The 17,441-nt window shown below is 39.4% G+C and overlaps 2 protein-coding genes across 10 annotated transcripts in view; both read left to right on the top strand.

Moving 5' to 3' along the window:
- The window catches only part of LOC147871480 (uncharacterized), a 42,661-nt gene extending 30,068 nt beyond the window's left edge, over positions 1-12,593 (top strand). For all 8 annotated transcript variants that reach the window (XM_087361159.1, XM_087361164.1, XM_087361160.1 and 5 more), the window contains 2 exons: positions 9,336-9,512; positions 10,571-12,593. In XM_087361159.1, coding sequence (XP_087217285.1) covers positions 9,336-9,512; positions 10,571-10,903 — 510 coding nt within the window. In that variant the 3' untranslated portion in view covers positions 10,904-12,593. The remainder of the gene's footprint in view (positions 1-9,335; positions 9,513-10,570) is intronic.
- The window catches only part of LOC147871481 (furin-like protease 2), a 136,272-nt gene continuing 131,320 nt past the window's right edge, over positions 12,490-17,441 (top strand). Inside the window, exons 1-2 of one of the 2 annotated variants that reach the window (XM_087361156.1) lie at positions 12,491-12,735; positions 17,178-17,261. In XM_087361156.1, coding sequence (XP_087217282.1) covers positions 17,214-17,261 — 48 coding nt within the window. In that variant the 5' untranslated portion in view covers positions 12,491-12,735; positions 17,178-17,213. Of the gene's footprint in view, positions 12,736-17,177; positions 17,262-17,441 lie in introns of both variants that reach the window. The other variant, XM_087361157.1, reaches the window with a different exon arrangement.

Below are 17,441 nucleotides of genomic sequence, written 5' to 3' on the forward strand. Positions count from 1 at the left end.
TCCTGTCTGTGATACTCGCTACTGTACACGACTTTCACTTTGATGTCATGTACAGACATGAACATACTTTGATAGACTTTTCTTTTGCGTCAGTCAAAAACCCTAAATCTTGGATACTTTCATTGCTTAAGCAGGCAATGTGCCGTTTGGTACCAACACCAAAATTCTGTAGCTTTCGAACGAGGCTCGTAAAAGATCTTCAGTGCTGGACAGTTTATAGAAGAACGTTGTCTAGATTGCCCTATTCATTTATTCCACATTTCCAGTGTAATGCCTGATTTCCAAGACAGAATATGTTTTTATAAAAGCCATTTCGGCCTTGGAATCATCAGCAGTAACAACCTGTTTTCCATCAAACGAGCAAATTTTCCTACGCCAGAAAAATAATCATCGGTCCGTAGAATTATTCCCACGTTTGGTGATCGTGATGTGTCTCCCGTGTGCCACAGAAATTAACAGAATTACCAACTTCGCGGTGGTGGAGAATCCATTTTTGAACCGACAACACTTACGCCCAACTGATCTGAATACTTCACTTCATTCACGGAAAGAGGAGGTTACTTGCCGTGTTCACAAGAGCCCGCCACATGTCACTATCACGAGTCTAAAGATACATTTTAATATTATCTTCTTATCAAAGCTTAGGTACTGAACGTTTCAGCCAAGTAATTGGCACTCCCACTTCGTGTTCGAAAAGTCCCTGGTTCAAATCTAAACCTTGAAGCTTTTGATGTTAACTCAGTCCTTTCAGTTCGTTACCGGAATATTTCAAATCAAGCCATGGCCGATTTCTACATATCCTTTTGAATTAGTTCATTCTTGATCGTCCAATTATTCGACGCTGTAAATTCTACGCTGCTCACAGCATCGTTTAATGAACAACAAACTCGTACGTCTTCCGAGAGGTTACTTTCCTTCAGGCTTTACCATTCCTCGGGCACTCCGTGTGTGATCTTCCATTACAAATGACAAACGATGTTAGAAAAATTACTTTGAGACGAAATGCGGGTCTTCTGCTGATAACTCATAACACAGTTGCTATATCACGGTAGTCGTGATAAAACCGTGCGTTTCGCCTACGTCACTCACTTGCGGGTGGAATGAAGACAAACGAATGTACTAGACATTACCGAAACACGAATTGAGACAACGAGCTTCGAAGTACTGCCGCTGGAACATGATGTTTTTAGTATGGGTAGTACATACTTCCATGTCTTCTACCCCTCCCGCCCCTCCGAATACCAAGCCTTTATTTCTACCGTACGTCGAACGCACGTGTTCATCCCTTTTACATGTTTAAGAAGTAGCAATAGCCTTTCTAATAAAAGTAGACATACCGTATACTATTAAAGTCTCATTGTGATTTATAATATTTAAACCTTTGAAGCCGAAACTAATCTACGTAACATTTAAGAATCCAGCCCGTACCGCGAAGAAAACACAACACCTCACCATTGCGAAGATCGACCGGTTAACGCTGTTTAAGGAAATGATCGATGTTTGCACTGAGAATCACACGAAACCACGAACTCAAAATACAAGAGTTACTGACTTTTAAATGAGCCGGTACATATAATTACCTTTCGGATTGAAATGATTTTCGTCGTTAGGATGTGAATGGTTATATAAAGCGTGTGGTCCAATGTTTTAAGAAGAGGGTTTGGAATACGATTTGAGATGATTTGCTCAGAAATACTGACCTCGGTAAGAAGAGTTGCCCTCTGCCACGCGATCCCAACCCACTTTAACAATCAATAATTCTGCATTTTTCCCACAGAGTTTATTTATTGATTTCGTAAGATTAACAGCAATTTTTCCCCTAAAACGGAATAACAAGTTGATTATTTTAATGCGGAAACATTACGATTTTTTTACGTTTAAAGTGCATTTTTATATATTAATTCATATGATATTCGAGCTTTAAACAATTAAAACACGTTTTATGTTCATAATCACTTTATCGTAACGCCTGAGTCATTTCCCAGCGTGACCAGTCGGTAGATAATCAATAAATAAACCAAACTGATATTAAGAGACTTTTGAGTACAAGAAAGTTAGAGATTAAACCCAAACTAAGGCAAGAAACATAAGAACAACCTGCTGGTTGCCAACTTAGTAAGAGAACAATTACTATTTAGAGTTTTGTAATGCAATGATAATTGCAACGCTGAATTCCTCTCAGATTCTATTATCGAAGTGCGTTTTAGAGCCACCCCCCACCAACTTGCTTCATCGCAGTTCATTCAGTTGTCATGCAGCTTAGGCCATTCTTTCACTAAATAAATTTCAATTATACACTCGCTAAATAGCTCAGTGTTCCACTGAAATCTTATGACGTCATGGGGCAACCGATCTCATGTATACCAGATACGCTGCTGAGATCATAAAAATTATTTTATGTTTATCAGAGGACCAAACACAAAGGGCACAGTGAAAAACATTTTCAAATTTAAAATTCTTGCGTGTGTGTGGGAAATTATTTTTTGTAGCTATTATGGTATCGCACGTTGTGAAAACCAAATGATTTGGGCATGTATCGATGGGAGAAGTCAGCAAAATCAGCATCACAGTGAACCCTCGAGTGTAGAGTTCGAAAATAGAAAAAAGGGGCACAAGTTTGGGAGGGGGGAGAATGAAGAGTTAGGATCATTTTTATCAAAATCTTGTGAGTGTAATTATTTCACTATTAATGCAACTGTTCATTTTTGTGCCATTTACAGTTTATAAAATGTTCGAAGGTGACTGTATTCTTGCAGAAATCGACGGACGTTTCATAGGTGCTTACTGCCTCCATCGTCGCCCTCATTCCACTATCTTAACACTTCTAGGTGACTTACGGTCCTATAAATCACGACGTTCTTGCTCATGCATTGTCCTAAATTGCCCCCTTAGATCTCCTTAGGTCCATATATTTTCCCAGCCACCTCGTTTTAGAACGCTTTAAGTGTCTGTATTTTATAGAAGAAAGTTGTACAAGATGGCTAAGTGGTACATATGAACTAACGCTGTTTCAGATGTTAGAAAACGAGTAACAAATTGAAAGTTTTTATTTAGTACACAAAAATGAGGAAACACTTAAAGGCACTTCTGTTGGTAACGTGCATCCACAACAAGCATTTTAAATGGAATGATATGATGTGGGACAGTTTTAGATTCAAACTATTTTAACATTTAAGATGAGGAAGTGTGTCAGGTGGAGTTTTCTGTATTTGGATTTTGTTTCGTAATAATTGATATGTGTTTGTGTAGGAGGCGGTTGGGTTGATGGATTCAGCCCTGATACAAAGGAGTCTACACCAGGGCTGGAAGATGTAGAAGCTCTGATGACAACCGTTGTTTCACCAATTGGCAGAAGCAAAACAAAAAAAGTGAGTGTACTGGAATTACTTAGAAATTTAAATCAGGAATTACATTTAACTTTTCTCTGTCTGTCGCAGTTGCATTCCTAGAAGCTGGTTTTCTACTGGTTGTAGGTCACATATGTCGCTAGTTGGCATGAGAATACACGTGTTTTATATAAAATGCGTAGCTTTCACAGCAGCAGTCGTTAATAAATGAGGACAGGTGGTCTGCGAAATGTCGGAGACTTCTAACCATTTTACGCACCTGATGACCTCAGAGGATTTTATTAGCATGTGTTCTATCTGGTTTTGTTGTTTTTCTTATTTTATGATACTGTTGCATCTTGTTGGCCATTGCGCCTTCATACATTTGGAATCAATTGACAGATTTTTTTTACAACTTCTTCTTGTGTAAAAGGTTGATCAATTGTACATAAGCTATAACACTAAGCCTGACAGTAGAAGGGTTAATTGTTTGCTGTGGTGGCCTGAATGCTTTTAAAATCAAAATTTATTTCTAGTTTGTCTGATGACAAAATATTTATGTTTGAATGATGATATACACAGTGTGTCCCAAAATTTTCTGGAATGGTTTAAAAAACACGCTTATCTTCAATTAATTAAATTTTTCATTGCATATTATTATAAATACATTCCATATTCAGCAATGCAATCTTCATACTCATCGCCCTGATGACGGAGGCAGTATGACCTCTGAAACGTTGGTAAACATCGACCAGACTACACAGCGCAACAACCCAGAAGACAGAAATCTTCATACTCATCGCCCTGATGACGGAGGCAGTATGACCTCTGAAACGTTGGTTAACATCGACCAGAGTACACAGCGCAACAACCCGGAAGACAGAAATCTTCATGCTCATCGCCCTGATGAAGGAGGCAGTATGACCTCTGAAACGTTGGTTAATATCGACCAGACTACACAGCGCAACAACCCAGAAAACAGAAATAATCATACTCATCGCCCTGATGATGGAGGCAGTGTGACCTGTGAAATGTTGGTTAACATCGGCCAGACTACACAGCGCAACAACCCAGAAATCTTCATACTCATCGCCCTGATGATGGAGGCAGTATGACCTCTGAAACGTTGGTTAACATCGACCAGACTACACAGCACAACAACCCAGAAGACAGACATCTTCATACTCATCGCCCTGATGATGGAGGCAGTATGACCTCTGAAACGTTGGTTAACATCGACCAGACTACACAGCGCAACAACCCAGAAGACAGAAATCTTCATACTCATCGCCCTGATGATGGAGGCAGTATGACCTCTGAAACGTTGGTAAACATCGACCAGACTACACAGCGCAACAACCCAGAAGACAGAAATCTTCATACTCATCGCCCTGATGATGGAGGCAGTATGACCTCTGAAACGTTGGTAAACATCGACCAGACTACACAGCGCAACAACCCAGAAGACGGAAATCTTCATACTCATCGCCCTGATGATGGAGACAGTATGACCTCTGAAACGTTGGTAAACATCGACCAGACTACACAGCGCAACAACCCAGAAGACGGAAATCTTCATACTCATCGCCCTGATGACGGAGGCAGTATGACCTCTGAAACGTTGGTTAACATCGACCAGACTACACAGCGCAACAACCCAGAAGACGGAAATCTTCATTGTTTAAAGCTGCTCTTTAGATCCTAAGGAAATAAGTTACGGCAGTGTTAGGCAAATGGAATTGGTTCAGGATCATGCCTAGAGATAAGCTTTGTTATTATCAATGTTGCAATTTCAGGTTGTGTTAACAGAGAATTAGTTAATTTGTTATAAAGGTCACTTCTGGAGCAAACACCTGGTCATTTACTGTTGTAAGTGATTCTCTCTTTCTGACCTGTATGTATATTATTCATGTGTTAGGATTTTATTTGACACAAATGAAACGGAACTTCTGCTATTGCAGTGAACAGGAAATTCTGCGGAAGGAATTCAAGTCGCAGTACGCTGTAAGGGGCCGGCTGGGACAACGAATCCAGGAGCTGGAGGAGGAACTGGAAAGAGTGCGTGAAGAAGCAGAACACACAGCTGAGGCTTCCAAATCTGATGACGAAGTATGTGTGTCGTTCTTTTTTAGAAGCACTTTGCCTGTTCCTTTTAAATCTCTGCTTCGTGGCGCCATCAGTTTTGTTTCATTACTGAGTATTTTAATTTTAAATGAGATTAGACCGATTTTTTATATGATAAGAGGTACGGTGCCATTTTAATATGTTCTGTCAAAGAGGAGCAAAGTGTTAAATTTACTCATGTGTTCTAAATACTAAAAAAACTGCTCTGGGAATCAAAAAAATGTTGTTTCTCTTGCAAGCAGGAGGATGTCCCAATGGCACAGAGGAAGCTTTTCATGAGGGTAGAAATGACGCGAGTGTTAACGGAAAGGAACCAGTACAAGGAACGATTAATTTAAATGCAGGAAGCCGTTCGCTGGACAGAGATGATTCGAGCCAGTCTGAATGATACCACATATGGAAATTGTAAGTGTGATTTATATTCTGTGTGCTGCGGAGGATAATCTTATTTTTTTTTGGTTAGATGACTTATGGATATGCTGAGAGTTAAAGGTTTTTACATAAGATTTGAGGTTTTCACCTTTGCATGTTTTGTCTGTTTTGGAGCTCCATATATACCATATAATTATTTTATTTCAGAAGTTTGTTTGTGTGAGGGCGAGACAGGAAATGTGCATATCTTGACACTTGATAAATTCAGTATTCTGGTGTGTTATCATTTGCATTTAACTAATTTTTCTTTCATAAGATAGTGTAATTGCGTCATATTGTGAATATTCTAACAATTATTTATTTTCATCCGTCTTATCACAATATTTAAAATTTCTTATAATTAAGATAATAAAATATCATTGATGTTCCATATCGATTGATCGATTTACATTTCGGAACATTTACACATCAAGAACATCAATGATATTTTATTATCTTAATTATAAGAAATTTTAAATATTGTGATAAGACGGATTAAAATAAATAATTGTTAATTTTTCTTTGAAAGAGAATTATGTTAAATTTGTTAAGCATTTTTCTTTGTTTTAATATTCAGTATTTTAATAAAGTTTCCCCTTCCTCCAAACAGAGATTGCATCTCGGAAGCAGTAATTAGTGTGCATACAAAGCAGTCGGAACCAGACACCTCCAATTGCTGCCAGAGTTATGAATGTATGGAGCTCTGTCTCCACCGCTAATTCAAGCACTTTAATGTGTGTGTGTGTTTGCATTTTCCACCTCCCTATGATTCTGAAAAGTGAGTCATGCATTTCTTTGTGCTTCAGGCATCAGTCAGTACGTACAGCATTGCACGTTCCTCGGACTGACACAACCTGAAGCCTGTCTTGCATCTTTTAGTGTTTGTGGGATGCCGACGTCTGTGAAGAAGTGAAAGTGAATTTTTCTTTTCAAATGTTAATAAAATTTACAGTGACTGATAATTGTGTTTGTTTTCAGTTGTAGCAACTTGTTCAGCGCAACAGAAGGACCTCAATGAAAACTTCAGCCTTATGTTAATGTGCGCTACAGTGCACCTACGCACCTTGTGAGCCCACCACGAGGAAGCGCTCGCTAAATGATCGCAAACGTGGTCTTGACTTCATGGATGGCGAACTGTGAGCATTTCTATTCTGAAGGGTTCTGACAATGGTGTAATACAATCTGGATTGTTGAGTTTTTGGGGCCTTGTCTAGTGATTGAGGTTTGCTCATTCTGACGGACCCCACAGAGTATGTGCCCGTCCCTATCACCACACCTGAAGACGAGGACAGATGAGTTCCCAGAACACTGTGTACTTTTACGTCAGACGACGGACGAGGTCCGAAAACCCAGCAAAACAGATTGGGAGCACTTTGTATCTTACATATTCTAGATATGTATATTTAGAAGTCCTCTGTCTGTCTGTAAAGGACTGATTACATTTATATTGAGAATCATATAGCCTGGCATAGTTGCTGTGATTTTGACAGCGGAGGAAAGTGCCATACAAACTGTGGCACTGTCAAATCTTCATATCCATTCTCCTGTCTTTCTTAAGCTGAATCATGTTATTCATATACAGGAACAGTAAAATTCAGTTTTGAACATTTACACAGTGTGCAGGATGCAGGACTTCAGGTTAATGATTATTTATTTTAATCCGTCTTATCACAATATTTAAAATTTCTTATAATTAAGATAATAAAATATCATTGATGTTCCATATCGATTGATCGATTTACATTTTGGAACATTTACACAACATGTTTCGGTTTTTATAAAACCATCATCAGGTGTAAAATATCTAAGAACTTAAAACTCAAATATGATTCCATTTGGTGATGTTTTGATTACGTTTGTTTTTCCATTTTTGGGCGAAGGTGTTGTCTTTTCTTAAATTTTATTAGATGTACATATCGGTCTGTAAGTAGAAGATTGAAAGAAACACTAAAGAATTTGAAAGAATTTATAAAAGAATTTAGAGAATAAAATGCAAAATATATAAATTATAGTTAGAAAGTAACAATAAAATATAAATAAAAATAAAATAAAAGTAAATCTAAAATAAAACATACCAAAGATGTAGGGGTGTTTGTTCCATATGTCCAGAAGTGCTAGTGTCTTCGAATAGGTTAATGGTTGTTATGATTTTGCGTACCTCCATAACAAACTCAATGAAGTGGAGTCCTTGAGAAGCGTCATTTGCTAGGAAAGAAATTACCTCCCTTCTTTATAACCCGAAGTTGGTGACTGAGTAACTAACTTATTGCGTCCGTGGAGTACTTTGAGAAAATATAAGTCTTATTATCTACGGATACCAGATCTGCAGAGAAGCTCGCCGCTCGCCGTGCAACTGAGAGACGAGAACGGTACAGACAGGTGAGAGCCCGTGTTCTTAAGGATGACGGACGGCTACAAGCGTACGGTTGGAATTTCCAGGATCTGCGAGTTCGGTTGCACAGACCACACATGTTATCTCCGTCTAGTCAATTAATCTTTTAAGGTCTCGCTTTTTTCAGAAGTACTGTATTGTACGTTTATACCTGTGTCCATACCACTGTATCATTCATTTCACACATTTTTTGTAGTCTTACAGTCTGTTACTTGTTCATATCTTGATTAATGCCACTGCTTGGAAGTTAAAATACGAGACGTGGCACGACGATGCAGTACTTTCTTAAATGCCCAGGCCCCTTTTGTTTAATATAGTACAACTCAAATGTCTCATCAGCTACTTGATATAAATTCATGGTTTTAAAGTAAATAGTATTAAAAATATATTAAAATTGGCCGTCAATCACAATATAAGATAATTAAAAGATTAAAATATCATTTTACGTTCCGTATCGAGTACTCGATTTACATGTGGAACATTTACGACATGTTTCGGCTATATATAGCCATCATCAGGTGTTATGTTATAAACTTTTTAACTGAATTACTGATTTTTAATGATTTTTAGTTTTCATTTTTTTTTATCAGTAATTCAGTTAAAAAGTTTATAACATAACACCTGATGACGGCTATATATAGCCGAAACATGTCGTAAATGTTCCACATGTAAATCGAGTACTCGATACGGAACGTAAAATGATATTTTAATCTTTTAATTATCTTATATTGTGATTGACGGCCAATTTTAATATATTTTTAATACTATTTAATAAATCACAATATGATGCACCTACAATATCTTATATGTTTTAAAGTAAGTTATTTCTGGAACATCGTATTTAATCTTACCTAATTTTTAGGATTTGGAGGTAGTTACTGAGTGTTGAAACAGCGCGACAAACTTTAGAATAAGTGTCTCCTGTTTATTTCTTTTCACATCAGTTGGTCACTTGGGAGTCATGATTTTGTTCCCACTGTGTAAAATTCTGAGTGTACTTTGTATGTCGCATTTCCTGCAGTTTGGAAAGAGTTTGTATGTCGTGTTTATTAATTCTGAGTTGATATAATTTTTTCTGGCAGATTTGGTGTGCAGCTGGGGTAAATCTGCAAGGAGTCCGTACACATGTTGGTGGTAATTTTGTGGGAGCAAGCGTGTTCTATATTACAAGTCGACCCGAGAGCATGGAAAAGGGTGAAGGGGAAATTCCAGAGAAGGCAACTGGCAGTGAAGTAGAAAACCTGGATCAGGAACTCAGGGTATTCTGCTTCGTATGACTATTAACTTGATAGTATACAGTAAACATCCAATTATCTGGGCTAATGAAGGGGAAAAGACATCACTGGATTCATTCAACACTGTTTTTCCCATAATCCTGTTTTGTTGTAATTTTCATAGGCAATAGTTCTGAGAGGGTCACTTCATGGATGTAATTACTCAGTCCCTACCCCTATAATCTTTGGCTGATTCTCTCTTCTGAAGTTTTTCAATAAACTGAAGCTGTTTTTTTGTTACGAGTACAACTTTCTTATGATTTTGAGTCAGCTTACTTAAGATCCTTGAGTGTAAGCTATTATTTTCACCTAACCTAACCTAACCTAATCCACAGTACATCATAACAGGATTGACTGTAAGACTCCGCAGAAGTGTTTTCAAACAGAGAAAACCTGCTTTGCCATCCTTTTGCATAAACCAAGCCATACTGGACTGAGCCGAGTTCAGATGCCTAGTAAAGTGATTAAAAAAAAATCTGTGTGAAGTATTTGTGTAAATATGGTATTGGTGTAAGACTTGAGGTTCTCACAGCGGTGAGTATGAAGATATCCGTCTTCTGGGCCCTTCTCAGGGCCCTTATCCATACAACCAAACTCACCTTTCTCTCTCTACTTTCTCTCCCTCTCCCACTCTCGCCCACGTGCTACCATTGGTCCACTCCCATACCTGCTCCCATTGGCTCGGGGCAGGCTACACCTTTCACTTCCCGGCCTATAAATCCAGCTCCTCACACCCTATTCGCATATTCATCGCCCTGATGACGGAGGCAGTATGACCTCTGAAACGTTGGTTAACATCGACCAGACTACACAGCGCAATAACCCAGAAGACGGATATCTTCATGGTATTGGTGAGTTGTGGGCAAAATATCAAAAAGGTGAACATAGGATTTCCTTTAGTGGTGATATATTTCAAGAATTACCGGGATTATTGCAATTTTTAGAAGTGTTAGAATAGCCGAAAACACCTGTTAATTGCGCAGGTAACTCAACCATGTTTCCATTATATTCTCTCCCATTCAGAAAATGGTGTCTTTTTCCAGAAAGGAGAGAATCTGTGTGGAGAAAGCCAGGAGCTAGAGATACAGCTGTCCAGTTTAGTGTGGATATGCACTAGCATCCATGCCGCAAGCAAAGCGACTGTCATCGATGACAATAATCCAGCAGATATCCTCGAGTCTTTCAGTGTTGTGCAGCTCTTACCTCCTCTGTATTGCAAGTGTGCCAGCTACGTTCATCGTCAAAAGGCGATTGTACAGTCTTTCAAGCACTTTTCTCGTAGAATCCATTTTAAACCTTCAACACCGTCTGAAATACGTAACATGCCGGTAGTTTTATCACATGTTGCTGCCTGTCGTACGAGACGTGACAGCTGAGGTCCCAGAATGTCCCCATAAAAAACTATTTGATTACTTGCACACTAATGGTTGCTCTCACCTTTGAGTTGTCATCTCGCACATCACATCAGTAGGCTTCGCGAATCAGCGTTTCCTCTTCTCGAAGCATTTGCGGATCTCGTATTTTTTTAATTCTCTTCAGGATGGTCATTGGATGACCCTGAATGTTGGCAATGTCTGAAAATCTGCGGCACTTCAAAGTGGTCTTCGGTTTCAGGAGTAGCCAGAAGTCACAGTGGGCCAAATCTGGTGGATGGTCCAATTTCAGTATTAGTTTTGTGGCCGAAGGTGTTCGGACAGCAGGCGTGTCTGGAGCAGGGCAATTGTCATGATGCAGGACCCCCAAGTGTCAGGCGAAAGTTAAGGTCTTCTCTGATGAACGGCGTCTTGGAAAATGAAGTAGAAGATGCAGATTCAGGAGACCACGAACCAAACATTGGAAAGATTTCGTTTGTAAGCTGTGCGACAGGTAGCAGCCATCCGACAAGCGATGTTTCGACCAACAGATTCTAAGATTCAGTCATATTTGTGAAAATATTTTGGTATTATCAGAATTTCTTCATTTTAGACAACATATCAGTTTATTTTTTGTTCATATTTGAGGTTGCTTAGTCAGTAAAGCGACCGACTTGAGAGTTGAGTTTTCACTTTATTGTCGTGTCCAGATGTGCTACAGAGCCCACCAGTCTCCTCTCCATTGGGTTCCGTTAACTCTTCTCACAGGGGTAAAGTATCGAAATGGTGACTTGGCCCCATTCCATTTGCGGAGGTTAAGAAAGAAATGGAATCGTACCCCGTTCACAACTTTGCCATTATGTCTAACTAAAATTCACTATGCTCAGACATCATATGGAAATATTTCTTTTTCTGCTGCCGCGAGTCTCTCGAAGCCGTGTAGCCGTATCTCCATGTGCGTGGTACATAGTGGGGGACGATGGGCAGTTATTCGCATGGCAAGTCACTTTTTCATCAGGTTTGTAATTGTAAGGTGATTTCTGGTAGAGTAACCCCTCTGAATTATTTTATGAGATCAAGTCGTGGTGGAAGTCCCCATGTCAGCACAGGTGTGAGGACTTTGCTGTTAATTCTTTCTCATCCAGCCAGTGGTGGCAGGCTGATGGTTCTGGAGGGGGTGTCCTTTCCAAAAAAAGGGCTATGAAATGGGCAACAAGCCCACAACAGCGAATGTCAGAGAGCAGAAATATGAACGTTAAAGTTGTTAATGTAACGATATCGCCCCTATGTTTAGTAACATACAGATTGAAGATAAACCAACCCAATTTGTACCCTTTGGAGAAAGATTCCTCGTCATTAATTTCCGAAACTGGTGCATTTAGGACACTTTCACAAGGAATATGTTAGGATTTCCATACAGCTCCCCTGCAGGTGAAATACGTGACCTAAGACGAATAGCAAACACGTCTTAATTTAGTTTCACCGTACGCTAGCGCCAACTATGCCGTGGTATGGCAACTCGAAGAACCACGCGATTACCCATCATGCATTGCTAGAGAGAACGAAGTGGTTGCAGATTTGTTGTTGGCTGTTAGTAGAGAACGCAAGGTCAGGTTGTACGTACGTACGTACCACGACCTATAAAGTGCTCGCCTTGGATTAAGTTTTGTGTGATACGCTTGTGGGTGGATAAACTTGTGTGATGGCAATACTTCTATTACCCGAATGTTTGATATTATGTGCAGTGTTTGTAACTTAATAATAGAATTAAGCGTGTGTATTTGTGGCTGTAATCTGGACCCACTTTTCTAGTAAACCTGTTAACCAGTGACATTGGAGCAGAATGCAAAACAAAGGTAGGAACTTATTTTTAAGTAGAATGTGATGTGTGTTAATTCGCCTTGTGTCGTGCACACCAAGACTATCAAAATAAAAGCCAGAGAGCCAAACGCATTATATTTTCCGTATATTATGAGAGTAATTTGCAATTACCTATGTGTTTTGAAATCAAATTCAGTGATTTTAAACTAAGGGCAAAGGTCTGATTCTTATGGCAGACCAATTTTACTACAATGAAGGTACAAAAATGGCTGTCTTAAATTTTGTTCGTGATTATTCAGAATAACTCCCCCTAGCAGAAGGACAGCAAGATATGTTGAAACGCTACTGAAGTGTACTAAAAGTTTACTTTAAGCTGCTGATGCAAACACGGTCTGATATTACTCAGTAGTTTTCTTTCCACAGAGTCATTAACGAAGTTTTCGAAACACATTTCATGCGGCTGTAACACGAGTAATCTTTCAGTAATTGTTGCGTGTAACGTATTACAAATATTTTAATACCAATATTTGCAATGATTTTATACCGTCAGTTAAGAGAGGGCAGACTGGCACGTGAGCATTATAAAAAATTGAAAGTGGAACCACGGTTCCCTATTTAACGTTGAAGAACGTTTAACTGTATAAGGTATATTTGTACTGAAATAAAATTCTAATGTATACCTTTACATCGTATCTATACGTGACGTCATCCGCCGACAGCTGATCTAAGTGTTGCCAACGCACTCACTAGAACCGTTCTTTGTCACGAAATAAATGGGCCAAAACTCCTAAACCGTGAGAGTTAGCTGAAATCTGTTTGCAAATTTGAAAAGCTCGTGTTTATTTACGTATTTCACTCGCAATATGTCCAGATCTAACTCTTACGCTTTAGACGTGGCAAGCGGTTGAATTTAAGGAACGAGGGTATAGTTATTACGTGTTTTGGGTAATTATTTCAACAATTTATAGAATAAAGTAAACATCATGTAGAAAAAGCCCTTAATTTACTTATAGGTTTATTTTCTCTATCTTACGTAGGTCTCGAGTTATCGGCGTTTGAATAAGTTACACACCAGCGTTACAGTTTCTGTCGAGTGTATAGCGTGATTTTATAAACGTTAAAAACTATAAATGTCATGATAATAACCGTCTAGCAGCCCAGTACAGTGAAGTTTGTAGTCGAGTTTCGAGGTTTGACTGACGTAGCAAAACGAAACATTTGCAACGCTGTCAATGGCCCTGAGCTATTCTTGGCTCTGCAGTGAATGCACGTGCGGTAAGTAGGTCACTCCTGGAGTGCGGGGCGTGGGGGGGGCCTCACTTGTAATCTGTGTGTTAAGGAAGAAAAAGTTGCTTATTCCTTGTTCTATCTGGTTGAGAACAACCGCGTTGCTTGATTTTACGTCGCGGAAGTTGTGATTATCCAGACCGACTGTCATTTGTCAAGTGGTCAGTCAGGGAAACAGGCAACATGGGGGGGGGGGGGATTATAATTTTTTTAAAGATATTTAATTGCATAGAGATTTAAATTGTTTGAGGTTAATTTCGTTAATCGAGCCATACTAACTTTTCGATACGGTGTCTTAATGGTAAATAATCATAGAAATAAAAGGAACAATCATCCCAGGGCTCAGTCCTCGGTTGGGTATACGAATAGACACGTCAAAACAGACCTGCCTTCAACCTTTCTCCTCGAGCTCCGTTGCAATGTGCCGGTTCGATGGCGCGCTGATGTCTCGCGCATGCGCGGCGGAGCGAATTTTAAATATACGTACCAACTTTGAGTAATTTTTTCGCATCAGCAGCTGAAATTTTGTGTACAATCATTACTAGACGGTCTCTGTAGACGAGCAACATTTCAGGTGAGATTTCGGCACGACCAACCTAACCATTCCCTTTGAGAGAACTTGCTGTGCGTATTAAGGCTTTGACCGGGATGTTCTTTTGTTAAATCTTATGTGGTACCGCCTGATTCGACTTCTAATGGTTAAGTGAAGTGTTTTCTTCGCGGTACGGTCTGGATTCGTAAATAATATTCAGACGATCTTCGGCTTCAAAGGGTTAAGCGTGGTATCGCGCTAGGGTACCAACGGGAGGCCATGGCGCAGCTGCGAGCATCTCGGCCAAACTCAAGTGTATTATTTATTAATTTGGTAGTCATATACATATATCGCATCTGGCATCCGTCTTGCAGCGCCTCCAACTTGGCAACGCTGCCACGGCGAAGGCCGAATCAACATCACACGACATGAGGCCAGTCCATTGTCGTCTGTGTGTTTTTCTACTTCTTTCAAACATGGACCATCACTATGGGATTCATCTGCTATTGAATACGCAAACCGGGACTTGAAAATAAGAAACTGGGAAGATATTGTGGAAATATTTGGAGGAGATTTATTTACAGTAGAAAGAAAGAATTAGCTAAGAAGTGTTTCTATGGCTTTATTTGTGGGGCCGCTTTCCAATATGGCAACTTGATTTTTAATTTTTTGTTTTGTTTAGCAATCTATATATCCATATATATATATATATATATATATATATATATATGTATATATATATATCACCACTTTAACAGTATATGTAATAATGAAAAATAATAATGTAATTCTGTTCACGATTGCAAAATTTGTGTGAACAGAAATAACTCCTATCTGCGTTGTCACATTGATGCAGTGGTTCAGGGTTGTCCATAATCGTCCCCTCTGCATTGTATTCATGCTGTTTGAACGTGGAATTAATTGTTTCTGCAAGAATATCACTGGAGCCAAAACTCGTCTGAATAATATTTTGAAATGCAGCCCCTGTAGCAAAGAAAACGTCTCATGAGATTCTAGGCTGTGAAGATGTCGATTTTGATGTTCTCCGTCCGAATTTGTTGGTAGATGGCGACGTTTCGGAAAGAATTTCGGTTGCCATCTACAGGATGAATATGCGGGGGGGGGGGGAGCTCTGTCAGTCAAGAAGAAGTCTAGTTTACGAACTTCTTTGCTCAGTGCGTCTGAATATCGCGTTACGTAATCGAACTGATAAATATTTGTGTGTGTATATTCAGTGGCCTGAATTTCAGCTGAAGAGCTTTAGATTCTGTTCCTCAAAGAGCACGAATGACCATCGCTGCTTTTGGAGCTTACTGCCCCTTGTTGTCCCCCCAAAGGTCCTCCCCCTTTCTCTCTCTTGCTTTCAGTTCTTTTAGGGGATTCTCTTTTCCTCAGTGGAATAGAAAGATACGTCCCGTAGGATTCAGTCTTTTAACCAGCACCTGCCAAGACCTTCTTCAGCGTTGCCAGATTTCAACATACGCGCATCGTGCGGACCGGACTGAACGTATTTCAGATCGGGATTGCGCTACACCAAAATCACTTGTTTTACGTGAGCATTTGTTGATTTGTTTCAGTAGGGGGCCCAGTAATTCCACAGAAAGTTTAGATATGGGCCGTCTTGTACTCTTTGCTTCGTTTCGCGTGAAATGAGGTTTGTTTTTTCAGATAAGTGGGAAGCGTTGGTGCAGTTATGATTCCTTGTTAGTCGAGGTGTATCATTTGCGTTAGACGTTGAAACTTCAGAATTTTTAGTGTGGATTTTCTTCCGTCTAGTTTCAAACAAGGAACCCTCATTCAAAAGGAGCAGTGTGCGACATGTTTTACTTTATTTCCCTAAATGTTGAGAAGGGCCGGGCGCTTCTGAGGGCTCCTTTCTCGAGGTTTAGTCCCCCGCGATTAATACGGTGTCCGCCAGGGATAGAATTATGATGTTGGTACTTTGTTTATAATCTCAGGACAGCATTCAGTTGTGCCATGTTGCCGGACCTCACCAAACAGTTCCTTTAAATATTAACCGCTTTAAAAAAAAAGACGCTCCTTGGACTCAGTTAAATACAACACCGATTTTCACATTCTAGTCCTTTACACCTTTAAAGCACAGTGGTAACTATATGTACCACAAGCTCACTAAACTCCGTATTTTGTCCGCATCGTGTACCTAAAAGATTGTCAAAATAAACACACATTATTCCTTTAAAAGGTTGCTCTTTGTAATGGTGAAGTGTCGTGTTTTCTTCGCGGTACGGCCTGATTCCTTAAGTATTAGTTAGATGAACTCTGGTTTCAAAGGGTTTGGTAATTATCTTTTTGCTGAAATCAGCTTCAGGAACGAAGTCACAACCTTCTGATATATTAAATATTAAGTCTATGACCTATTATTTTACTGTTAGCTTTCAGAATTAAAATAGACACTGAGCAGTCATGGCTACGGATGTGACGCCTATCACGTGTCATCATGCTTAATAATTCTTGATATTTATTTGTACTAAGAACCACAGTCAGAAACATTACTTATGTAAATGATGTGTGTTATCGTCAGTTGTCCGATTGAGGGGAGAGACTTTTGAATTGCTAAAGTATGGCTACAAGACGAAGAAGCCGTCATCTTGACGTGTTCAGATCTTGTAATAACACGACCGTACGTGCGTTTTGCAGAGGCCAGGATGGAAGGAGACTCCGCGGATTGGGCTCATGAATTATCCTCCAGTCTGCAGGTCGTTACCTCCAACAACCTCCAGGGTGAGTTTGTATTATTATTATTATTATTATTATTATTATTCCTCTTGGTAATGTTTATAAAACGGATAAAAATTGGAAATGTTACTGTTTTTATTTTGTCATTGTATTTTTTCTCCGTCACAATGTTCAGCGTGAGAACAAAAGTGGATTACGTAGTCTGTTGTAACCAAACGTATTTAA

Source organism: Zootermopsis nevadensis, unplaced genomic scaffold, assembly GCF_977971745.1.
Source record: "Zootermopsis nevadensis isolate Lab colony 2312 unplaced genomic scaffold, Znev_1.0 Znev_ptg000053l, whole genome shotgun sequence".
Taxonomy (NCBI): domain Eukaryota; kingdom Metazoa; phylum Arthropoda; class Insecta; order Blattodea; family Termopsidae; genus Zootermopsis; species Zootermopsis nevadensis.